A 27553-nucleotide genomic window follows, 5' to 3' on the forward strand; every position below is an offset into this window, starting at 1 on the left:
AATTATTAGTTCACTCGTACTACACATGAACACGGCTTCTATCTGTACTGCCCTGTGCAGCCCTTTGAAGAACCAGTTGTATGCCTTTGTAATAGATTCGACGGATTCAGTTTACTTCCTCAATGTGAACCATTTAATATAATAACAGCTCATAAATATAGCGACAGAAAATTTACGATGTGAGTAATGAAAGACCTTATTACATGACAAACTACTGATGAATCTATAAACACAAATTTAGCTAACTGTGTTACAACGTGACTAATTGATGATTATATTTTAAGTAATGGTACGTTTACAAGGACTATGACATATAATTATTGAACGATGTGTTTCATTTATATGAAGAAAACCTGTTCTTGTTTTCAGCGTTATACCACTTATCTACATACATGAATGTATGGTTATATTTATAGTATTTTCCGTATACCTAATATTTTATATTAATGAAGTTATAACAATACTCACTTTGGACATTTATGCTTTGTGTGTCATTCATGGATCTAGTCATTATATAAATGTTGGCAGCCCTGACGCCGGATACGGGCCCTTTTCGCTTAATGTGTTACGAGATAAATAATTTAGCTAGTAATTTAATAGTTTTTGCTGTATATTCTATAATATTTACGTGTATTAGTGTCAGATAGACGTGTTAAATTGAAGGTTTCAGTTTCTATTTGCGTCTGAATAGGAAAAACGATGTTTCTGTTTACGACAGTTTCGCGTGTACGCAAAATGTTTGTTTACATTTACGCGGGATCATCAATTAAGTCAGTATACAATACTCAGTATTTGCGTTTATTTGTGTCATTTAGACTCGATACATGGAAGGTAGCAGTTTTTATACGTTTTATTACGCCATTTTTCTCCTGTAAATAAAGGTTTACATTATAAATGCAAGGATAAATGCAAGGATGAATCAATTTAAGTTAGTGTACAATAATCAGTATTCACGTTTATTAGTGTCATTTAGACTCGAAACATTGAAGGCTGTAGTTTTTATACGTTTTATTAGGAAAAGTGATACTGACAGTAAATTCTAACCTCACTTGTATACGTTTGACTAGCGCAACCTGCGAGCGTTCAGAGTTAAGCAAACGTAAAATACGTGGTAAATTACTGGCACACTACAATATCTGAGTAAATCAGTGTTATAATACAACTTTTGAGCCCTTCTTAAATACGGTTTAGTTAGCAGAAATCTAAAACTCACCTCGCCGTCTGCTTAAATTCCTTAGCTTGTTGTGGGCCTTAGTGATTGTGTACTGTAAGCCCATCGGTACCTATAAAGAAGAGTTCGTATTTTTGCTTTACATTCTAATCTCTTATTGTTAGCTAAAGGTTTTGTTTTGTACCTGCATCTGTCAGTGTACAATACTCAGTATTTATGTTTATTAGTGTCATTTAGACTCGACACATTGAAGGTAGCAGTTTTTATAGTTTTATAAGGTCATTTTCGCGCGCACACAAACGTTTGTTTACATTTTGAATACGAGGGATAAACAGTAGGTGTAGTTTACCGTAGGTTACTATTTAATTCTTTAATAATATTCACTAGATAGCCTCTAGCAGGAAAATAAGCACCAGATCTAGCTTCTACCATACATTTTTATTGTTTTTCATTGCTGAGTGTCCTTTCTGCCAACTAGGAAGTGTAACTGTTAACCTTGTGTGGCAGTATGTTTCCTTAAGTTTTTTATAGTAAACTACATATTAGCTAGGTGGATAGGGACTGTGGCCGGCCGCGGTGGTCTAGCGGTTCTAGGCGCTGAGTCCGGAGCCGCGCGACTGCTAAGGTCGCAGGTTCGAATCCTGCCTCGGGCATGGATGTGTGTGATGTCCTTAGGTTAGTTAGGTTTAAGTAGTTCTAAGTTCTAGGGGACTGATGACCATAGATGTTAAGTCCCATAGTGCTCAGAGCCATTTTTGATAGGGACTGTGTATGTTGTGTGCGGATGCAGGAGGAGTTAGCCACATTTCAAACGCAGCTGGAAGCTTTGTTGGCCACAGTCAACAGGCTCCTGAGTGCCACCTTGAGGTGCGGTGGGGATGGGGTGTCTGGGGCAGCCTCTGCTGTACTAGATGTGCAGGGGGGGACGTCACAGCTCTCTGTCACTGAGCCGACCTCAGGTCTGACTAAGCTGGGCGGCCCACTCTCACCTCAGTGTGGGTAGCAGGCTATATCGAGGTCTCGAGCCTCAAGACGAAGGTTGCATGGGGGACGCAGGCTCCTGCCAAATCCCATGCACTTTGCTAATATATTCAGAATGCATCTTCTGTCAGGATAGTGGCCGCTCCTTCAGCAAGGTCCGGACAGGCACGTGGGGATAGGGTTTGTTAGTTATTAGTAGCTCCAATGTTAGGCTGGTCATGGAGGCCCTCAGGAACATAGCGGCTAAGGCGGGGAAGAAGTCCAACGTTCATTCAGTGTGCTAGCCGGGGGGGGGGGGGGGGCCTTGTCCGGGATGTGGAAGAGGCTCTTCCGGCGGCTATCGAGCGTGTGGGGTGCAGCCAGCTGCAGATTGTTGAACATGTCGGCACCAGCGATGCCAGTCGTCGGAGTTCCGAGGAAATCATTGGGTCCGTTCAACAGGTGGTAAATTGGCGAAGGCGGCCTCCATCTCTCGAGGAGTCGAAGACAAGCTGACGATTTGCAGCATCGTGCCCAGGGTGGATTGGGCTCCTATGGTTTGGAGTCGAGTGGAGAATCCAAACCAGAGGCTGCGTCGACTCTGTGACGAAAATGGTTGTAGATTCCTTTACCTACGCTATGGGGTGGAACGTTGTAGGACGCCCCTCGATAAATCAGTGGTGCAATACACACAGGAAGCAGCTACATGGGTAGCGTGCACATTTTTTCTTCTTCTTCTTCTTTTTTTTTTAGATTAGGTTCCTCCCCACGGCAAACAAACCGTTGGCCTGAAAAATTGCCAGTTCGTGACACTGATGTGTGTGTGCCAACTGTAAAAATTGTTAGTTCACCTAAACAGGTCATTCAAAAGGATTTAAATGTGCTAAATCTCCTGTTGGTAAATTGTCGAAGTGTCTGTAGCAAGATCCTCGTGTTAATCTCCGAAATAAATAGTAGTAATGCCAATATTGTATTAGGCCCTAGGTACCGAAATCTGGTTGAAATCAGACATAAATAGCAGTGAAAGTTTTATCCCGGATGGACCACGTTTATGAAGGAAAGGACTGATGCTATGGGAGGTGGTGTGTTCATTGCAGTTAAAAACTGTTTAAACGCAGTTGAGGTTGATACTGGGTCGGACTGTGAAATAGTCTGGATAAAGCTGTCAATCAGACAAGGAGTGACCATTGTATTAGGATGTTTTCACAGACCAGCAGCATTCGCAACAAACGTCGCAGAACGTTTCAGGGAAGTCCTGAGTACATAGGAAATAAATATCCAAATTATCCATTAGCTATAGGTGGAGACTTTAATCTGGCGTCCATTCACTGGGAAAATTACACGTTTATCACAGGGGGCAGACACAAAGACTAGTGTGAATTTATTCTAGGAGCGCTCTGAACATACAACCTTGAGCAATTGGTTAGAAAACCACTCGAGATGGGAACATATTAGATATCTTGGCGACAAACAGACCTGATCTTTTTGAGAAAGTTAATCTAGAAGAAGGTATTAGCGACCATAATGTCGTTATGGCTTCTATGTCAGTGGAAATTGAAAAAAAAAAGTTTTAGTTTTCTTCTTTGGGAAAGCAAATAAATATGTCATTAATGAATATCTTCGTAGTCATCTCCAAGCATTCACTGCGGGACACAAACATACTGAAGCATCTTTATCGATTTGCCGGCTTTCCTTTGTCTTCTAGTTATTCGCAGTATGCATCTCTTCATTGCTCGGAGTACAACCCGCAGCTTTGCACGTTTTCACATTGTAAGTCCATGCCTCAGTGACACAGACAAAAAAAAAAAAAAGGAAAAAGAAAACTAACGCCCGAACAGGCCGTGAAGGCCTAACTGTACCGACGGGCCGCTGTGTCATCTTCAGCCCTTAGGCGTCACCGGATGGGAATACATAGGGGCATGTGGTCAGCACACCGCTCTCCCAGCTGTCGTGATCGGAGGCGCAAATGCTCAGTCAAATAGCTCCACAATTGGCCTCACAATGGCTGTGTGCATCCCGCTTTCCAACAGCAGTAGGCAGACCCAGACGGTGACCCATCCAACTACTGGCAAGCCCGACAGCGCTTAACTTCGATGATCTGACAGGAATCAGTGTTACCACTGCAGCAAGGCCGTTGACACTTGGTAATAATACATATATGTCGTAAATTTCCCGTTTCAGACACAAGAGAAGCTAAGTTTTGAAAATCCTATTTAGCTTACCTAAAGTACCGCAGTCCATTTTTTCTTCCTGTTTACTCCAGTTTCTGTGGTCATTTTATTCGCCTCCTCTAAATATGAAACCCTTTCACCTGGCTCTGTGTCTTCACTGTTCATATGCACTGTTCACTTTTCGATGTTTTGATTAAACTGTAAGTAGACTGTTTAGGTTTTTAGTTGGTAACGACACGTAGCGCTCTGTATGAAAATCAGTGACTGTGTTGTGTGCAGTATGTGGGTGGTTCGCATTGTTGGAATATTTGCTATTGTAGTGTTGGGCAGTTGGATGTGAACAGCGCGTAGCGTTGCGCAGTTGGAGGTGAGTCGCCAGCAGTGGTGGATGCGGGGAGAGAGATGGCAGAGTTTTGAGGGATCCAGTTTTTAGTGGATCTCAGAGGCAAATACGAGGACCAGTCAGACAGGTTTGTTGCAGACTCTCAAAGTTCTGGTACAGTGGTCATTATAAGCCTACCATAATTAAAGGTAATTATATTACATTCTTAGAGTGTGTGCAGCACTGCCTCGCCACAGGAGTAGTTGCTTTAGCATCTCCTTGACTAACTGTGGGCATTAAAGTCTGCTGTAATAGGACAGCCATCCTAAACCGTTCATTAAAGCATGCCAGAGTAAATGGAGACGTTGGTGACGTCACGTGTTCTCAGATGTGTCCATGAACAACAGACCGAAATATTAGAAGGTTAATGTGATTAATCTGTTATTCTATCTTTTCCACCCTTATTGGGTGTGCGGGTTTCCTCTACATGGAGTCGCCACATGTGGTTTAAACTGTATTTCGCATATGATTGCTATACAGTGCCCGTCTATGGCACGATGGAAGCTGTAAAGACTCTTTATTTGCTGCTGTGGACTGTACATTTCACTGCACAATGTTTAATGGCACAAACAGCTATAAACGCAGTTGAATGTCACTTTATACTTTGCATTCCTGTTATGCCGATTGACAAGCTGATCCAGTGTAGGTTTAATGTTCATGATGTTACAGTTGCGGTTGCTCATTATTTGTTGCATAACAGATCTGATTAAATTCAATACCTCCTCAGATCGTTAGCAGCCTTGTTAGTGCCCAGTGTTATTTGTGGGGAAAAGGACGGTGAGTACGGGGGTTCGGCGTTAATTATCACGCTTGTACTCTGTCTAGAATCACATTTCAAGAGTCGTATATCAACAATGTTCACATGTGATCCATTTGCCACTGGTGTGGCAATGTACCCTGGCTTCAGTAACACATCGGCACAAGGCATGTGACTGAATATAGCGCCACGTTTGTTGATAGTTGCAGGGTTACAACTTTGTCGGAGGTGTGAGCCGGGATACATGCTGAAGATATCAAATCTTTCTATCCTGTACTTCCGCAAGATAAACATTTCGAATCGTCACATTGGTTCAACTGTTATGCAGAACCTAATTCCTTTCCGTACTAATGTTAAGCTCTTGGTTCTCGTATTACAGTCACTTTAGTTCTAGTTTTTGGAAGGTCAACAAAGCACATAAGTGTAATTATATCAGTTGTCAAAATAGGGTATCTAAAGAGGTCTTTGCAGGTGTTTCTTTTTAATGGAGAACGATAATGTATGAGACGCTTCTGTATTCTGAAGATGTTATCACTACAAGTGGAGTTTCCCGCAAAAGTGGTTCAGTAGCTAATTAGTGAATGGAAATATACAGAACACTGTAACATCTTTATTTTCAAATCACCTGTAGGCGGGAAACTTTGTGTACTGAAAATGCAGAGAAACTATGACGCTATATTGTGTCGAATATACGAGTTTTTCGTTTCAAGCTGTGATCTACTTGTAGTCTCAAAAACTGTATCCGTATCCTTTGATACATCTATCGATACTTTCAAATATTTAACCAACTACCCTTTCATAAAGAAATCGGTGTACTTTTATCGTCTACAAAGGTGACAAAATTTGCATCCATTGGCACTGCAAGTGGGAGATCAATAATTTACATGCGTATTGGGCTGTATATAGTTACATACTGCGCTGAAAGAAAATGTTTTTAGAAAATATGTTCTTGGTCTACATATTACATGCAAGTCTTACCTGTCTTTCAACTTTAACGACTCTCGATGCTAGACTGATTTTTGATGCATACACATCTTTCGCCTTTGAACCTTGCTTCCCGAGAATTTGGTCCAACCTGCAAGATCGAGACAAAATTGTCGTTATTGAATTTCAGGAAACATTTCAGTAAACTGTCATAAATTGAAAGTAATTCGATACTAATAAATTGTGTATGTACACGGGTGAGTGGAAAGAGAGTGGTAAACAGGCACCCATATTTACAGTAAGGCTAATGCTACAGATTAAATTACTCGTGATCTTCTGAATGCTTGTGGTTTTGTTACTCCTTTTTGTGTCTGATAAGGGGAATGTATTATACTTGACCAGTATTGAAATCTCCTTTGGATAGATGGTTTCTGTGCTGTATTTCGGCGAAATGAAATGATAAAGTGAAAATACATGCTGAAGATAGTCTTGATGAAATTATTGATGTAATCATCCACACTTGCACGGCTCCATTATTCGTTGCCCTAACTTCGTAGGTTACCTCCAATCATGAGGCTAACAATAAAATAGATGAGAAGTGCAGTTTTCAAATCCGAAATCTGTGCTAAGGAACCAACAGTGCAGTAAAAACTAATTAAGACAAACATGCATTCAATGGTGTGTATACCTGTCTATTTTAGACATGATCACTGTGCAAAAAAAAGTAGGCTATCACTTTTTCGAAACCCAGTAATTGTCTCCCACTGCGACACAGGAGTTCGAACTTGGGCTCACAAGTGCCGTCAACCCACCTCTGTAGTGTAAAAACGTGGACTGTGTGGCTGGTCCCAGCGGAGGTTCGAGTCCTCCCTCGGGCATGGGTGTGTTTGTTCGTCCTTAGGATAATTTAGGTTAAGTAGTGTGTAAGCTTAGGGACTGATGACCTTAGCAATTAAGTCTCATAAGATTTCACACACATTTGAACATTTTTTTTTTTGTAAAAGCGTGGGACCCTGTGACGTCACCCTGGGACTGGACGACGCTTCAGACAGCAACGTATCGACACGTAAGAAGAAAAAGGCCACAGCTCAGAAGTTCATGTAAGGTCTAAGGTGGATTAATGATGTCAAATTGGCACCAAATTTCACCATAGTTCCGCCTAACGCGATCATGGACATGACGGTCGTCAAAACCGCTTACCCACATTTCATCCCTTGTTTTGACGCCTCTGCGATGGAGGTCACAACCTCGACATCCAGCATTAAAATCACGCCATTTTCTTATGAGTGGCAGAAGAAAAATATTTCACACACACCGCCATTCAGAATCGACCCGAAGAGCCCTCACGAGAGGGCATAAAGGGTGTCAATAAAAACCAGACCTTCCCTTGGGGTGGTGATTCCCACGTATTCGCGGTCGTAAACGATAGTTTGCGACCGTAATTTTTGCGTCCCCACCTAAGCTACTGCAGCCGTAATGCTTCATTCACTTAATGCCTTTCGAAGTCCCTGACAGGATCATAGTCGTATTTAACGTGCTCAACAAAGCTGCGTGGGTGTCACCGAAGGTGTTGCAGAAATGGGGAGGGGCTCTTATACGGATCCTTTGCCGCTTTATTCGTCCACATGACAATACTGTGCCTCTCCATGATCACGCCACAGGAGGGCACGAAGCTGGAGGACTGAAGAAACATAAACATCCTTTGCTGCTGCGGATCACGTTCAAATTTTGTCAAATGGTTTTGAGCGGTCCGTAGTGGTTACACCCTATATACCAGAGCAAAAACTGATGGCTCACTACACTCAAAATGGGAGTTACAGTCCCACGATGTCCTCAGAGAGGGATGAATCGTCCTGGGGGGCGTCAACAATGTTATATGTTATCAACAACGTCGTCTTGCTGGTTATTGCACTGCGAACTGTTGTTTTCGATCGCGAAATCTGTGGGAATCGACGCCCCAGGGGAAGGGATGGTTTTGTTGACACCCTTTATGCCGTCCCCTCAGGGCTTTTCTTATCAACTCTGAGCAGCGGTGTATTTGGAATGTTTTCCTCGACCACCATAACAAAACCACGTGACTTCAATGCTGGGCGTCGCGGTTCTGAGGTCAGAAAGGCAACAAAAGGGTGAAATGTGGGTAAAACGGGGTGTGACGACTTTTCCATCGTGTGACGCGTTCACGACGGTGTTGGGCAGAGTTGTAATGAAGTTTGATGCCGATGAGACATCATTAACTGAACTTAGACTTTATATGACCTTCACATCTGTGGCCTTTCTTTGGCATGTGTCGACACATTGCTGTTCGAAGCGTAGTCGATCCCGAGGTTGAAGACTCAGAGAGAAACGTTTTTGTACCATTACAGAAGAAGGCTGTAGGCAACTTTAGGGCACATTTCAAACTTACGCGTCCAAGTAGGAGACAGTTATGGGGTCTCGAAAAGGGAATACGATTTTTTAAATTTTTTATTTATTTTGCGCAGTGAACATTCACTAGACATATACATAAGAGGATAATACTTTTCACAGGAAAATTAAGGTGCGACATTTTTGCAAAGTTCTCTCTACGTGCAGTTTCTTGTTATTATTGACATACAAGCATGCCGTAATTTGTAAGGAATAGAAATAGCAAAGTACAAAGGTTGTGTCGCATGCTGTCACCACAAAATAAGCGAGACAAAAATCGTACTACACTCTTTGATGCTCATAGCTTTCTTATTGTAACATTAACACTCGTCATGCAGTAGCGAAATATTTAAGAAAAAGAAATTAAGACAAAGCACTGCTGCGTAGAATAACCGCTTCCGAAAGAATTTGATTCCGACAGCGAATTATTACAGCGGATGACGTCAGGTATACACGTAATACGTACTTTGACGGCCCTTTCTTTTTAAATTGTGTATGGAGCTAGAAAGTATCTTTTCCTTAAACGACTGTAATTCTCGTTTGTACAGAAGTACATACTGTCTGTGTTATAAATATTTACGCCTTAATGTGGTATTACCATGGGCTCGATATGGTACGTTAGCGGACTGTAATATTCCTTGCGAAACCGAATAAATATGCTTGGAACGATCGTAGAAGCTCTGGTAACACAAATATCTAACCTCTGTTCTAAGAGCTACACTCTATAAAAGGGACCTCTAATGACTAATAACACTTAGTTGGTACGGTAATGCGAATTATAAGCGTGAACATGCATACTAACGAGTGTTGAAGTTTGTACTTCGACCCACCTGAAGTGCAGATTTTTCACCCTGTTCAAGAGGTCTGCGTGCCCGGACGAGTATTGCTCAATGACGTCCTTAACGTCGTACGGTTTCAGGGCTTCTCTAAACTTTCTTCGAGCCACGAAATACTTGAGCTACAGCAAGGCAACAGCAGAGGAAGGAAGAAATAAAACACGCAATTGTGAAAGTGAGTCAAGGCAGTGGTACAGTCTGAAAGAACTCTACAAGTGCCGTCTGCGCGAGTGGCTGCATTCACATCGCAAGAGTCCATCCTCATGAGTTCTCTCAACATTAAAATCCAATATTTGCTTCATTTCACCGATCAATATAAGGAATGGTAATAATAGGTTAAGTGAAATACTGATATAATTCAAAATCTGATAAATTTTCAGACATAAGACGGCGCGTTATAGGGGATAAGGCTGGGTCTAAAGATTATCTTTGGAAATCCTTATGAGCATTTTAAGTATAAAATGGCGTGCGGCGATCATCTTGCGAACATTGTTGTGGTATTCAGAACGAAGACTGATTAGATGCAGCTTTTTGAGGTAAACTATCTTGTGCAAGTTTCTTCATATTCGTATGACTAATACAATAGCCGTCAGTTTGAACCAGCTTTTTGTATTCTAGCATTGGCCCTGTTCTACAACTATTCTACTTCCTCCCCCCCCCCCCCATTTCCGTCCCAACTTCGCTTTCTTAACATATTACATACTCGTTGGTTCCTCGTGAACCGTTAGGTCAACCTATACCACCTTTTAGTAACGTTGTGACATGAAGAGCTTTCCTCCCCGCCTTCATTGGTTATCCGATGCACCCTACGGTATTCAGCATTCATCTATAGCACCGTATTTGTAAAGCTTATGTTCTGTTCTGGTCTTTACTGTTTGTTGTTGTGGTCTTCAGTCCAGAGACTGATCTGTCGCAGCTCTCCATGTTACTCCACCCTGTGCAAGCTTCTTCATCTCCAAGTATCTACTGCAACCTAAATCCTGCTGAATCTACTTTGTGTATTCATCTCTTGGTCTCCCTTTACGATTTTTACCCTCCACGCTTCCCTCCAATACGAAATTGGTAATCCCTTGATGCCTCAGAATATGTCCTACCAACCGATCCCTTCTTTCAGTCAGGTTGTGCCACAAATTCCTCTTCTCCCCAATTATATTCAGTATTTCCTCATTATTTACGTGATCTACCCATCTAATCTTCAGCATTCTTCTGTAGCACCATATTTCGAAAGCTTCTATTCTCTTCTTGTCTAAACTATTTACCGTCCATGTTTCACATCCGTACATGGCTACACTCCACACAAATACGTTTAGAAAAGACTTCCTGACACTTAAATCTATACTCGATGTTAACAAATTTATCCTCTTCAGAAACGGTTTTCTTGCCATCGCCAGTCTACATTTTATATCCTCTCTTCTTCGACCATCATCAGTTACTTTGCTCCCCAAATTGTGAAACTCATTTACAACTTTAAGTGTCTCATTTCCTAATCTAATACCCTCAGCATCACCCGATTTAATTCGACTACATTCCATGATCCTCGTTTTGCTTTTGTTGATGTTCATCTTGTATCCTCCTTTCAAGACACTGTCCATTCCGTTCAACTGCTCTTCCAGGTCCCTTGCTGTCTCTGACAGAATTACAATGTCATCGGCGGACCTCAAAGTTTTTATTTCTTCTCCACGGATTTTAATTCCTACTCCAAATTTACTGCTTCACTTCCATGAATGGCTGCACTCCAGACCAACACGTTCAGAAAATATTTCCTCATACTAAAATGTATTCGATGTTACCATATGTCCCTACAAAGATCAGTAATCCTTGAGGCATATAGATTTATCCTTGATATCCAATCTGACAAAACAGCTCTGCTACTCAGCCACTCGTCTAGGTCCATTATGAGAAATTTCAGTACGTAATCGCATTGGGCAATTTTTTCTTAATTTTTTTGCTATTTTTAAACCCTAGCATTCTGCAAAAAAATTACGAACTACCCACCGAGTTTATATTTCCTTAAACATTTGCACGGGTCGCCGAATGAACACTTGAAGGATGCTCTTTCCCTCACCTTTTTTTTTCCTGAAGAAGATGTTTGATGTTCGCTCAGCACCACGAAGTACCTTCGACTCCGTCTTTGACACACAGTTGTTTTATAATACGACAATTTCTAGAATTCTTTTTCTGTGGCTATAGAAGCAGAGATGACGAGCTTTCCTGCTCGGTGCCCCTACCACATGCTTTTTAATCATTTGACATCCGTTATCCGTGGGGTCGCATGAGTTACGTTGGAGTGCTTCTTTTCGTAAAAACCATTCCAAGTTAAAAATGTAATGAAATAGTCTAGACCGCATAAATTAATTTTATTTTAGAAAAGGTGATCGGTGTCGATCAGTGTTTGACTATCTTCAGACTGTTTCCCCTTGCTGACTGCTAGAGATGGCAACATGGAGATCGAACTGCTATAGGATGGCGTGAAGAGCGTCTTACTACACTGACGGTAAAAAATCGATCGGCAGATACACACCGCTTCATTGCCATTACTAACGTCTGTCGCGGAAGGTGAGATCATCGACAGCCCTCCAAAGTGACTGTTGTGGTCTCTTAAGGAAATAACCTGTATTTTGTCCGGCCAGCTTATACATTGTAAATAACAGAGGATGTTGGGTGTTAATGCTACTCTGAAGGAAACAGACTGCCACGAGAGGGCGAAGCGGTAGTGACAAGCAGTATCAAACCAGTTCGAAGACCGAAAAAAAGAAGAAATGTGAAAAAAGTGAATGAACTGACGCTTCACACCGATTTCACACGGATTGTCGTGGATCGTCTCTTTCAGAATGACACCCAGCAATTGAATCGGTCACTACCGTTCCTTCCAGTTCACCTATAAGAAAGGCCGAGAAACAAAGGAGAGAAGATGTATTCTAATTTGCTTTGGGTTCGCCACATTCCTTCAAAATCATCGGTATATTTTGTTGTCAGTTGCATCGGCGTACATTTCCTTCTTCTTCTGGTAGCAAGTTAAGTGAACAACATTAAAAACGAGTCATCCAGCGTATCTGTGAATACATGTTCTGTTATTGCTCTCTTCATCTGTGCTACGAAATAATGGGTATCGCCACTTCGCTCTTCAAAGTAGCTGTAATGCCATTCACACTGCCTTGACAGCTGCATGCATTTACCTTCCCCTACATGGACCTCTTACCACCTCATAAAAATTCTATGCCCTCGTCGCTATACTTTGCGCAAACTGGACTCCAGTAATCCCATTGTTTCCCCTCTAATTTTCAGTTCTGTTATGTTGCCCCACTTGTACCAACATGTACCTCCAACCCTACACCTACACTCCATACCCTTTCGCAATGAAATTTTAACCGACTCCCTCTCTCAGATAATCATATCCTCCTCCATATTTATCAATCCCATCAGCTCTGACTCTTCCTTTCCTATCTTACGCCACATCTGGGCACTCCACTTGTCTCTTCGTCTTGTCATAGTCCTTTCCTGTTCGTACCATGACGAGGATCACACACCGTCCTCCATTCTATTTCCACTTCTCACCCTATCTAGCTCATCTACCCTGATCTCCGCAACTACAGCCACCGGATCCTTTTGTTTATACTCACGCCAGCGAGCCTGCTGAACGTCCTTTACAGTCTCAGTTGCACTTTTTTTTTTTTTTTGCAATATGAGTACTTTCAATAGCCATGGATCTGTGTACTCGCGTAAGCAACATGTCGTGTCTGTATCGGAACTAAACATCAGAACACTATGATGCAAATTCTGACATATCTGTATGTTGCAGCTACACATCAAAGTATTCTGATATATATTATGATGTTCCGATAAAGTCACGATGGATTCCTTACGCTATTACATAGATTTGAAGATTATCCATGGCTATCTAAACTAGTCATACTACAAAATATGTGCAGCTGAGATTGAAAAATAAAAGAAATATAATTTTTTTAATACCAGAACGGTTGCTGAATTCTCTCACGGCGAATATGCTGGCTATAGAGAAATGGTATCATTATTTTTTTTCTTTTTAGGACGAAAAAAAGTCAACAACAGTTTGTAGTACAACCAATGAAAATAGTCTTAGTGATTTGAAAAGGGTAGGTAAATATCTTACATTTTTAATTAAAAGTGTTTCATTTTTACGTACTTTGCATTCATTTCGGGGAGACTATCGCCTACAGGTCACTCCCCGCCCATAAGGGGCGAGAGAATCAAACATTTTTAAAAATATTGTCGTTACCCTGTCACGTGACGAATATTAGTTATTTCAGTAGTATGGGGCATACTTGACTTTGTATTAGGCTGAGGAATGTTTGATAAATATTTTGTCTGTCTCAGTTGCATGAATATACTATTTTGTTACTGCGGTGGTTAACGGTTTCAGGATGACTCGCTCGTTCTTAAACACACACATTGTTATTAGCCGTAACTAGTTGTACAGCATGGTGCCAAAAGGCACGAATAGCTTGCTCCCAGTTTGACTTTCTTGTACAAAGCTATTTGTGCCTACAATTGAAAGAAAAGCAGCCCTCGGTGACTATTTTTAACAAATTAACCTGGTTTCAACACTGCTGGGAGTGTCTTCTTCAGAATTTAAAACAAAGAATGGTCTACATTCTACAACATGGTCACAGAATAATGACTAAAAACGTATGATAGGGTATAAGTACGGAATCATCGTAAAAGACTGATAGTACTTATTAGTCATTTTTACGATGGTTCCGTACTTATAACCTATCATACGTTTTTAGTCATTATTCTGTGACCATGTTATAGAATATAGACCATTCTTTCCAGAATGAGATTTTCACTCTGCAGCGGAGTGTGCGCTGATATGAAACTTCCTGGCAGATTAAAACTGTGTGCCCGACCGGGACTCGAACTCGGGACCTTTGCCTTTCGCGGGCAAGTGCTCTACCAACTGAGCTACCGAAGCACGACTCACGCCCGGTACTCACAGCTTTACTTCTGCCAGTATCTCATCTCCTACCTTCCAAACTTTACAGAAGCTCTCCTGCGAACCTTGCAGAACTAGCACTCCTGAAAGAAAGGATATAGCGGAGACATGGCTTAGCCACAGCCTGGGGGATGTTTCCAGAATGAGATTTTCACTCTGCAGCGGAGTGTGCGCTGATATGAAACTTCCTGGCAGATTAAAACTGTGTGCCCGACCGAGACTCGAACTCGGGACCTTTGCCTTTCGCGGGCAAGTGCTCTACCAACTGAGCTACCGAAGCACGACTCACGCCCGGTACTCACAGCTTTACTTCTGCCAGTATCTCATCTCCTACCTTCCAAACTTGCCCGCGAAAGGCAAAGGTCCCGAGTTCGAGTCTCGGTCGGGCACACAGTTTTAATCTGCCAGGAAGTTTCAGACCATTCTTTGTTTTAAATTCTGAAGAAGACACTCCTAGCAGTGTTGAAACCAGGTTAATTTGTTAAAAGTAGTGACCGAAGGCTGCTTTTCTTTCAGTTGTAACTATTCACGGTCTCTGAACGTGCAGCCATGTACAAAATTTTGCTGTTCGTGCCTTTTGGCACCATGTTGTATAACTAATTATGATTACTAACAGGATGTGTTGTCTGAGAATGGGCGAGTCAGCCCGAAACAGGTAACCACTGCAGCAATAACATTGCATACTCATGCAACTGAGACGGACAAAATAAAAATTTATCAAATTTTCCTCAATACTATACAGTTGTGGACCCAGGCCATCCCGAAGCAGCATGCCTCGAATCATCCGGGGAAGTTCAGCAGCTAAGTGCAAGTCTTACTTCAGGCGACGCCACATTGCGTGACTTGCGCGCCGGTGATGAGGATGAAATGAAGATTAAGACAGCACAACACCCAGTCCTCGAGCGGAGAAAATCTCCAACCCAACCGGGAATCGAACCTGGACCCGGTTGCAGTGGAAGCGAGCACGTTACCACCCAGCTAAGCAGGCGGACTTCAACATACATTTCTTTGGAGAACGTGTGTTTCCCTTGTATCTTTAAGACGTGGGACTGAAAGATGAACACAGTTCTAGCACATATCCTCTGCTTAGAAATACAAGGAACCATATTAAACAAACGCGTATCTGAGAGTCCTGTTGCTACCCAGTGTTAACTAAAATGGCGATCCGAGCGGACACTCGTGCGATGTGAACGCAGCCGACAGGTGCCGTGCTCGCCTTGCAGTGATGCACAGCAGTTGCTAGACGAAAGAAGGAAAGTAACAAGAGTGAGGCGTGGTGCTGCGACCGGCGGCGGTTGAGAGTGCACCTCGCGCGACCCTCTCCACCACCGTAACTGCTCGTCACCAAGTAGCGATCTTACGCCCCGCTGTGGCCGTTAGTGGTGCTGGAAAGCTGAAGAGGAGCTACTGTATTAAGCACACATATTTCACTGCTAACACACTCACTAAGCTACCTAAAGAGACACTCAGCGAGGGTTGCACGTACAGTTCTGAAGAAACATTAGAAAACGCGAAAACAGTTCAAGTCTTGATGTTCGAACATTAACAGTAGATAGATACCACATGCTTTTTCTGGTTTAGTATCACACTTGTTTGGACTTTAGATGCACTTACAAACACACAAATACCATGTGCACTGGTAATATTACTATCGGGTTGATTGGGCGAACCAGTATTTTAATGAGAAGGCGAGTAACTCATATCATGCATTTGTTTCCCGTGGTTCATAACACGTTCCCACAAACGTATCTAACATTTACATGCAGTCTATCGTAAACATTTAGGAAGCACTAGAGGTATCTATTCACTAATAATGGTCGAAGATGAGACGTTAGCGTAGAAACAGCATGCAGCACAGAGGATCTTCGTCGTTATCTAGCACCGCAGTAGTGGCAACACATAGACACAGTATGACAGGTTTGCAGTCACGAAAGCAATTTGGGTTGCTCTCTATTTCGTTGTTATTCGTGTGTGTGTGTGTGTGTGTGTGTAGTACAAAAGTCGTTAATGAGAGGCTGGCTGGCCAAGCAAGCGACTGAAAGGAGACTCCATCGAGACTCTCCAGTTTTCCAGTTCTTTGACAAGACGGGAATTGCGTATTCACCTCCGTTTCTTCAATAAGTGAGAAAATTCCTGAGTCATAACTTATTATAGGCATACTGATATAAGCAAGACGGAATTACGTTACTTACGGGAAATAAGTGACCACTGGTGCTTGCGGAATAGTAAAACTAGCGATTTGGTAAATTACATTTATGCATATTGCGTAAATGTATCAAAATTTTACCAGAAGGGTCCAGATTCAGCATTATTTAGGACTGTTATATGATTATCTGAATGTGTGGTGCCTGTTCTTTCGGACATGTCCGAAGGAATAGACACTGTACTTTGATATAGTTGATCCGCGCCGATGGGCAATAAATCCACCTCCCTAAGTGTGGATGCACAATTACGTTCGATCTCCTGTGGCAATCTAAAATTAGCGAGCGTGGAGGATATGGACGGGAACAGGGAGACTGCCGAGATAGTCCGCACACTGCCGATAAACACGGCGTCCGGATGGAACAGTAGTTAACGCAACTGCCTAAAAAGCAGGAGATCCCGAGTTCGAGTCTCGGTCCGGCACATATTTTCATTCGTCACGGCTACAAATGTTTTAACGGATGTAGAAACTGAAGCAAGGGGAAAGATACTTTTCAGATCTCAATGTATTGCCTACTGCTTATCACAGGCAAATTTCTGGTGCGAAAACAAAGGTGCAGACTGCATACATTTCTCTCAGAGCTGCAGAATTAGACGTACATTATGATACAGATACGGCGCGAAAAATCCTTGGCGAGTGTGGAAGATTTATCTGTAGACGTGCATTGGGACTGATACGACGTAATTCCATGCAAGTAAGGTATTGACCAAATGTCATTAGGTTTACTTGAGACTTCTATTAGTGGATTTCGTTGTGAGATGATTTCTTGTGTCGTATTTTATAAATGTCAACGAGAGTCAATTCAGTATTTGAAATTCTTTGATTAACTATTTTGGGATGGCATACCCGCAACAGCAGTGAATGAAACTCCAAATTAAAAAAAAAAACGATTTAATGCGACGAACGATAGTAATAAATTATAAACAAAATGTTATGTAGAAGAGTACAAGAAAGAGAAACGATGAGTGGATGGAATCGCTGAGAGAAGTGCCTGCAGTTGATTACTAGTGCATGTACACGACTTACAACTGGTCTTACAGATGATACCCTACAGTGATCCGTGCCTTCATATTGCATATTTGCTGCGGTACGAGGACAGTCAGATTGGTAGTGATGTGTACACTAGTGAGAGAACGTGACATTCATGTCGATGACAAAAAAAAAAAAAAAAAAAAAAAAAAAAAAAAAAAAAAAAAAAAAACGAAACTGCGAATATAGATCTGCATTTCGTGTTAACCTGTTCTAGCTGCCTGTATGACATCACTGAATTTATGGAACTATTTTTCGGAACAGGGACGAGTGACAGCCTAATGTAACTTCTCTAAGCTTCACATCGGGTTTAATTAATTTCTCAACACAGACAACGTCAGTGCTCATCCATGGAAAATCCAGGATATGCCAGTATCGCCGCCACGCGCAAAACACAATTCCTTTTTTTTAAAAAATTTTATGCAGCTGGTTTTTTATGTAATGATGTGCCCTCATCATCAGTTCTTTTTCTACTGTATGGCCATCATACGTGCATACTTGCATTAATTTTTTTTGACGCTGCATACTTCTTACGGCAATAAAAAAAATTCGGATGACAAAATAATACCGAAATGTACCCGGTTAAAGCAAGCCGTTCAGTCAGCTGAAGTGCTCCGTACAAAATTAGAAATATTTTATTTATCGAAAAACAAGCCTCTTTTTTGAAAGAAAATACTACACATTTTAACGTTGAAGTGAAAATGCTCTTTCCTTTGTTAACAAACAGCATCTATTCGAAAATGGTAGCAAAGTACAGCTGCTAATGGGTAAGACAGTAGAAGTTTGTTTTTCGGTCTCTCTAACAACCACAAGTGTAGAACGATAAGCGACTTTGGAAATTTATTCTCCGAGGCTCCTCAAGCTTGTGAATGTGCTTTAACACTAACTAACTCAAACCGACTTACTATTTTAATCATAAGCAAGAAATGTTAATACATGAGATTTGACATCAAATAAGGTAAATAATCTATTTCCACATTGCGCATACAAACGACACGATGAAGTAACAGACACTGTGAAGGACAGAAGAAAAATGAGAACTACGTGGTTCACAACCACAAAGAACGTATTTCAGACATTGAATTACATTCTTTGCAGTGAGACGCCAAAATTATTATCTTTTAACATAAAGAGACTATACAGGGTGATTTTTTTCCACCGTATACAAACTCTAGGGATTGATCGATGATAGGATACGGTATAAAAGATGTCTAATGAACTTATGTTCGGAAATGCATTGTTTCCAAGTTAGAAATCACTTATTCAATGACACATTGTTACAGAGACTGCGGTCTAATACGCGCTGTACCATGGAGCCAGAGTTACAGTATGAGCTGAAGATGGTTTCCATGTGCCTCAAAGCATGCGTTACGCGCCGCAGCACGTTCTGTCTCACACGTTCATATCGGCCAGGCTGCATCCGAACAGTTTCAAAGGCAGCATGAATACGCCGCTCCAGCGTCTCCACATCTGGAACCGGCTCTGCATAGACGATGGTTTTGAGATGGCCCCATAACCAAAAATCGCACTTGCTGAGAAACGGTGAACGAGCAGGCCTTGCAACTGGAGCCTCTCGTTCGATCCATCGACCTTGAAGACACAATTGAGATGCGTCCGGACGTTAACGGCGAACTGGCTGGAACACCATCATGTAGCAGCCAATTAACATTTCGAATCATCAATGGCATTTCTTCCAGCAGGGAAGGCAATGTCACCCGCAAGAAACGCCGATAGTTCCGGCCTGTTAGGCGACATGGAAGGAAGACTGCTCCCAAAATACGGTCGCCAATTATCCCGGCCCACACACTCCGGCTGCATCGACACTGATGATTCGCTGTCATCATATCCTGGGGATTCTGCATACTATCCCACAGATGACCGTTACGAAACCTGAAGATACCACCCGTCGTAAAGGTTGTCTCATCTCTGAAAAGGGTGGATGACACAAATCCCGGAATAATGGTAGCCTGGTGGACAAACCAGTGACAAAACTGCTCCCGATGTAAGTAAGCAGTGCACACGCTGCAAGTGAAAAGGGTTGTAACAGCTGTCATGTAGAACGTTCCACACGTTCGTCTGCCCCAACGTATACAGACGGGTCTCCTACTTTGTACTGGCACGGCAGTCTTCTTCCGTAGTGTTAATCACATTTTCCTCCAAGTCTGGTGTGCGAACATTTCGGGCACGTCCTTCACGGTAACCTTCTTTCTGAAACTACCCTATCTCTGACAAACGGGAAACACTGTTGCAAACATTGAATGCTGTGGTGGTTGTCGACGGCGATTGGTCTCCTGACACAATCTTGCTGCTCACCGCCCTTTGCATTTTCCTTTCCGTAAGTAAACACCATGTAAGCGAGTTGTCGATTCGAATATGGAACCATTGTGTAGAACGCTGTTATCACATCTACTACAGTGTGAACCAGCAAGAGAAATGAATCGGTCACATTACGAATGACTGTAGCAGGAGAAGGCGCTTGGGTATGGCGTGTAAGCAATAGTACCACCCTCTAGGAGGAAACCATGCGTATGTAACTGTGGCTGCATGGTACAGCGCGTATTAGACCGCAGTCTCTGTAAAAAACTATGATTGAGTAAATCGTCTTTAGCAAGGAAACGATGCGTTTCCGGACAAACGTTCATTAGACATTTGTTGTTCCGTACCTTCTCATCGATCAATCCTTAGTGTTTGTACATGGTGGAAAAAATAACCCTATATAATCATTTCAGTCTTAATCTAATGCATGACTGACTTTAAAGGAATTAAATGCTTATCATAAGAATAATCTGGTAAATCTAGTGGTGTAACTACGGTAACTGGCGCCCAAGGCAAATGTTAACTTTGCCCCTTCCCTCCAACCCCTAATCACCCCATCTTTTCTTAAGTTCTCATTGTTGCTTAGACTTTTTATTCATTTAGTAAGATCAATACGTCTTTACAGAGAAGTAAAAGGTACGTTTTTCAAAAACTCTTTTTTGTGTTAAACAACTGGAAATATGTAACGGCCTGCAAAGAATAAAGCGACAGATTTGTATGTATGCAGAGTCTCGCGGCGATAACATTGAATAAAATGTTCTCGGGTTTCCAACCGCGTCAATTGCTTAAAACTACACCAAGCACTCCTTGGCCATTGTCAAGTCATAATACTTGACAATGGCCAAGGAGTGCTTGGCCGAAAGGTCGTGTAGTTTGAATCAATTGACGCGGTTGGAAACCCGAGAACATTTTATTCAAAGCGACAGATTGTCCGCACAGGCAAAGGCCCTGCGTTCGAGTCCCGGTCCGGCACACAGTTTTAATCTGCCAGAAAGTTTCATTTCAGTGCATACTCTGCTACCGAGTGAAAACTTCATTCTGACAACAACGCGATTCCTTCTTCATTCTTCCATTGCCGATCAATATAAAGCTGCAACAAACAAAACAACAAATGCGAAATAACTCGTAACTCATTCGTTGCGGAGGCCCACTTGGCGTAATGAGAGCGATTCGACCTAGTAGCCGTAAAGACACAAGAGTCTCCGAACCAAGGAGAGGTAGGTCTCACGGCCCTGTCGCTCGATACAATGTAATCGTTCAATCCAATCCAATGCGAAGCGCCTCATGATTTCCTATCATCCAACTGCATCCCGTTTCCATGTTGGTGCTCTCCTATCCTTCCTTTCTTCCTTTTTCCTCATCTATTTGCACTTCTTCTTCACACTCCTATTCTTCCATCCATCTTTCCCTTTTATTTTGTCCTTCTTCATATTTTTTGGGCTGTCGATACTACGCCCACACGGAAACGGCGCCCAAGGTACCCGCCCCGGCTGCCATACCATAGTTACACCACTGAGTGAGATCGCCCAGAGGTTGAGCTTAGAATAAGTTAACTCAGCCAGTCTGCAGCGAATCACAACTGCTGACAGACTAGGCATTCTTGAAATACACAAAGTATTTCAAGAGTCCGAAGTCACCTACATATTAGTAAAAAATGATGCCAAGTGCCAAAAGGACTCCCACACTGATCGTTCCGTGAAAAGTTAATTAGGTGTCATTCATCTTGGGAATCGAGTTTATAAACGATTTCTGCCAGATTTAGAAACAGATACTGGCCAGATAAGATATCGGTCCCGGGAATTCCAAGACTGTATCAAAATCTCCACAGTAGTTCTTCAGACTAGACCGGACATACAGAAAGAAATGCTTTTGACTGATGATGAATGCAATATATGCTCTAATGGCAAAGCGTCATCAGTTATGTGATGTAATCACAATTTAAGAATTTTTCCGACTTTTTCCTTTACTTGTAGTGTGAAACTGTGTGTCTTCGCAAATTTCTTGATTCTACGTCGACGGGAAGTATCCTATACGTTTTGATGAGTGAGTCTGTATCAAAATACGTGACATAAATGGTGGAATCTTTTGATCGCATTGGCTTAGAAGCTTAAAACTTTTCCATAGTCTAGGGAACATAGACCTTAGCATGTGACATAAATTTGAACTTGATACGCCAATCTTCTGAAGAGAAAACGGGATCTTAGCAGACGGACAGAGAAACAGAGAGACGGATAAAATATGCCAAAAATTTTTTTTCGTGTTACTTAATTACAAATTAACAATTTTCGGAGTTTTTCCTTTACTTTTACTGTGAGACTTCGCTTTTTGACAAATTTCACGATATAGGCCAACGAGAAATACCCTATAGGTTTTGATGAGTGATATTTCTGGTGTGAAAATATGTAAAATAAATGGCCGTATATTTTGACTGCATTTACTTAGAAACTTAAAATTTTTAAACTGCCAAATGATCATAGACATTAATATATGACTAATATCTGAACCTAATACGTCTATTTGTTCCGAAGAAAAAAGGGTCCTTGAGAGACAGACAGACACACGGAAAACAAATCTATTCAGGCACCGAACCTTAAAATGGAGCCGCGCGGGGTAGCCGTGTGGTCTAGGGCGCCTTGCTACGGTTCGCTCGGCTCATCCCGTCGGAGGTTCGATTCCTCCCTCGGGCATGTGTGTGTGTGTGTGTGTGTGTGTGTGTGTGTGTGTGTGTGTGTGTGTGTCCGTTAGTTTAAGTTAGATTAAGAAGTGTGTAAGCGTAGGGACCGATGACCTCAGCAGTTTGGTCCCATAGGAACTTACCACAAATTTCCAAATTTCCTTAAAATGGATGATAGGGCGATATAGAAATCATATTTCAAACCTCAAAATTACTCAGATGTTCCTCGCTGATTAAAGTAGATACCAGACCGGGACTTCAATCTAAAACCTCACCTTCGCGGGTAATTCTTTTACCGGCTGAGCTAGCCAGGCACTACCCATCGCTCGTGCTGACAGCTCAGTTCTTCTGCTTTGAGATTACTTCTTTGATATTTAGCCTCTGAAGTTAATAAGTTGCACTAGTGGTAGATGGTAGTGGTGAAATCAGTGTGCTTGCTTCTGGCCAGCCGGCCTCCCATTGCAGTGCTTGTCACGAGCAGACACGAAAACAGACGAGAGGAGAGGTGAGCTGAGGGCGCGGTGCACTACCTCGCCTGCACGTTCTTGACGCGGCCCAGCAGGTCGACGTGGCCCGCGGAATACTGCTCAATCACGTCCTTCACGTCGTACGGCTTCAGCGCCTCCTTGAACTTCCGCCGAGCTACAAAGTACTTCATCTAAAGTACGTAGAGAAACAACAGCGAATGTAGTAGGAGCCGCTTCACACTCACCAACCAAGAAGCAATCTCACACACGCGCAACAGGCTCTCGCACTTGCACAAGTAAGTACTGCGGTGTGAGTTGTGCAGTTCAGGAAGAGGAAAGCCAAAAGAAATTAAGTGTATTTCATGATCTGAAGGTGCGGAGGCGGGCACACGGACAAATGTCATACCAGTTGTTCTGTTTCGCCTACTCGACCCTTTCTGAAAGGTTGCGGATGTTTCAGGCACCCTACGTATTTCTATAATGGTTCAAGATATCGATTTTCGGCATGTGATATTATACAAAAAGAAAAATAAATATATAGCTGTTTAAAGTCCCCTAGACGGCTAGTAGAGCAGAGCACAACTCGAGTTTGTCCACTGACTGGGAAGGAATTGTGTTGTGTTGAAAGAAGTCATCCTAGAACGTACCCTGCTTAGAGCAGTCTTGTGAGAGAGAAGGGTCAGGGGCGGATCGAATTCGCGTGGCATATTAACGACCTTTTTGATGTGGTACATCAGCCACTGAAACTGGTCTTTCGGAGTTTTTTCACGCTCATACTGGGCTAGTTCCAATTTACGACTCAAAAAAAACGATGCACAAACAGTTAAAATAAGATAACATGCAGATCAAACATTACACCATTTACAGACAGGTGGCGCATATTACTTCCCTTCCCTAGGGCAAGAAATAAAATACCATAAAGTTGTCAAATCGTGATATCAATGAACCTCGTACGACAGGATAAATATTAGGAAAGACAGACTTGGAGAAACAACGGAAAACTTAAAATAAAAACAACCGGACAGAGATCGACCTCACTGCTTCCAAATGCGAGTCCTCTTTTCCACCTCACACAGTAGCATGTAGAACAGAGAGAGTGTATTGCTGTATGATTAGTACTGGTAACCTATATCTGCCTTCCATATTGAAGACGTTTAAGACTTTTTCACGGAGTTACGTACATGTATGCCAACGGCCTTGCCGCAGTGGTAACGCTGGTTCCCATCAGATCACCGATGTTAAGCGCTGTCGCTTTTGGCTAGCTGTTTGATGGGTGACCATCCGGGTCTGCCGAGCGCTGTTGGCAAGTGTGGTGCACTCAGCCCTTGTGAAGCCAACTGAGAGGCTAATTGGTCGAAAACTGGCTCCCGTCACAAAAACTGACAAACAAGCGGGAGAGCGGTGTGGGGACCAAACGACTCTCCCCCTCCCAACACAACCCCCTTCCGAATCCAGTAATGCCTGTCTGTTGAGGATGAAACAGCGATCGGTCTGTACCGTTGACCCTTCCGAGGCCTATTTATACGGAGTTTAATGTTTATGTATTTGTATATGGGAGAATAGGTAGCTTTGAGGGATGAAATAGTGAAGGCAACAGAGGATCAAGTACGTAAAAAGACGAGGGCTAGTAGAAACCCTTGGGTAACAGAAGATATATTAAATTTAATCGATGAAAGGAGAAAATATAAAAATGCAGTAAATGAAGCAGGCAAAAAGGAAAAGAAACGCCTCAAAAATGAGATTGACAGGAAGTGCAAAATGGCTAAGCAGGCATAGCTAGAGGACAAATGTAAGGATGTAGAGGCTTATCTCACTAGGGGTAAGATAGATACTGCCTACAGGAAAATTAAAGAGGCCTTTTGAGAAAAGACAGGTACTTCTATGAATATCAAGAGCTCAGATGGAAACCCAGTTCTAAGCAAAGAAGGGAAAGCAGAAAGGTGGAAGGAGTATATAGAGGGTTTATAGAAGGGCGATGTCCTTGAGTACAATAATATGGAAATGGAAGAGGATGTAGATGAAGGCCCTGGGAGTAGATAACATTCCATTAGAACTACTGACGGCCTTGGGAGAGCCAGCCCTGACAAAACTCTACCATCTGGTGAGCAAGATGTATGAGAGAGGTGAAATACCCTCAGACTTCAAGAAGAATACAGTAATTCCAATCCCAAAGCAAGCAGGTGTTGACAGATGTGAAAAGTACCGAACTATCAGTTTAATAAGCCACGGCTGCAAAATACTAACGTGAATTCTGTACAAACGAATGGAAAAAAAACTGGTAGAAGTCGACCTCGGGGAAGATCAGTTTGGATTCCGTAGAAATGTTGGAACACGTGAGGCAATACTGACCCTACGTCTTATCTTAGAAGAAAGATTAAGTAAAGGCAAATCTACGTTTCTAACATTTGTAGACTTAGAGAAAGATTTGACAGTGTTGACTGGAATACTCTCTTTGAAATTCTAAAGGTGGAAGGGATAGAATACAGGGAGCGAAAGGCTATTTACAATTTGTACAGAAAGCAGATGGCAGTTATAAGAGTCGAGGGGCGTGAAAGGGAAGCAGTGGTTGGGAAGGGAGTGAGAGAGGGTTGTAGCCTCTCCCCGATGTTATTCAATCTGTATATTGAGCAAGGAGTAAAGGAAACAAGAGAAAAAATCGGAGTAGGAACTAAAATCCATGGAGAAGAAATAAAAACTTTGAGGTTCGCCGATGAAATTGTAATTCTGTCGGAGACTGCATAGGACCTGAAAGAGCGGCTGAACGGAATGGACATTGTCTTGAAAGGAGGACATAAGATGAACAACAACAAAAGCAAAACAAGGATAATGGAATGTAGTCGAATTACGTCGGGTGATGCTGAGGGGATTAGATTAGGAAATGAGACGCTTAAAGTAGTAAAGGAGTTTTGCTATTTGGGGAGCAAAATAACTAATGATGGTCGAAGTTGAGAGGATGTAAAGTGTAGACTGGCAATGGCAAGGAAAGCGTTTCTGAAGAAAAGAAATTTGTTAACATCGAGTATAGGTTTAAGTGTCAGGAAGTCGTTTCTGAAAGTATTTGTATGGAGTGTGGCCGTGTATGGAAATGAAAAATGGACGATAAATAGTTTGGACAAGAAGAGATTAGAAGCTTTCAAAATGTGGTGCTACAGAAGAATGCTGAAGATTAGATGGGTAGAACACATAACTAATGAGGAGGTATTGAATAAAATTGGGGAGAAGAGGAATTTGTGGCACAACGTGACTAGAAAAAGGGATCGGTTGGTAAGACACGTTCTGAGGAATCATGGGATCACCAATTTACTATTGGAGGTGAGCGTGGAGGGTAAAAATCGTAGAGGGAGTCCAAGAGATGAATACACTAATTAGATTCAGAAGGATGTAGGTTGCCGTAGGTACTGGGAGATGAAGAGGCTTGCACAGGATAGAGTAGCATGGAGAGCTGCATCAAACCAGTCTCTGGACTGAAGACCACAACAACATAAGGGGTGATAAAAAAGTTTCCATTTGGATGGCTTACTGCAAGATATATGGAACGCAGCGTGACTCTGATGTAGATATATAAGCACCGAGATGTAGTCAAGGGACTATTGGGACGTTATTGTCTTTTCCGACGAGCGTGCGGTAAACGCGGAAACGTGAACTGTAGCGGCGTTATTACCAAATGCATCCAAGCAGGATCAAAGTGCTGTTATTATTTTTTTGGCTGCCAAAAGACAAATACAGGTAGAAATGAGTCGAAGAACGAAGAAAGTATATGGGACAGCATGTCTGTAGAAAACCACAGTTGCGGAATGGTGTGAGACAAGGGGTGCGGCTGCTTCATGATAATGCTCGTCCCCATATCACAAATGTCGTAACGCGGAAGCTAATCCAACTCAGGTGGGATGCACTCTAGCAGTTACTCTGTCATTCAGATCTCTCCCAATACGATTATCCGCCTTCGGTCTCTTATGAAAGGCCTTGAAGGGTTGGCGATTCCTGGCAGACGAGGGCGTGAAACAGATAGTTATGGACTTCTTCAGGCAGCACGACACTGTGTTTTACCAAACGGTTACCTTCAGCGTGGTGTGTTGATGGAGTGGCTGTCTCACTGCTCACGGCGATGTTGCCTGAATGGCATACCGATTCTGGACTGCACGGCCTTCGAATTGAAACTTTTTGATCACACCTTATATTATAAAGTTCTGTGAGAAGATGGGTCTGGTGCCGAGAGAGAGAAAGAGAGAGAGAGAGAGAGAGATGGAAAAGATGAATTTTGTTTACACGTGGAGGCGCGGAGGGGCAG

At 42.4% G+C, this 27553-nt stretch overlaps 1 protein-coding gene across 1 annotated transcript in view; it reads right to left on the reverse strand.

Annotated features, from left to right (window-relative positions):
- Positions 1-27553, reverse strand: part of LOC126253138 (potassium voltage-gated channel subfamily KQT member 4) — a 1084963-nt gene that overhangs the window by 152882 nt on the left and 904528 nt on the right. The window contains exons 10-11 of the mRNA XM_049954282.1: positions 9599-9726; positions 6420-6516 (exon numbers count right to left, since the gene is read on the reverse strand). Coding sequence (XP_049810239.1) covers positions 6420-6516; positions 9599-9726 — 225 coding nt within the window. The remainder of the gene's footprint in view (positions 1-6419; positions 6517-9598; positions 9727-27553) is intronic.

This window comes from Schistocerca nitens, chromosome 4 (genome assembly GCF_023898315.1).
Source record: "Schistocerca nitens isolate TAMUIC-IGC-003100 chromosome 4, iqSchNite1.1, whole genome shotgun sequence".
Lineage (NCBI taxonomy): Eukaryota > Metazoa > Arthropoda > Insecta > Orthoptera > Acrididae > Schistocerca > Schistocerca nitens.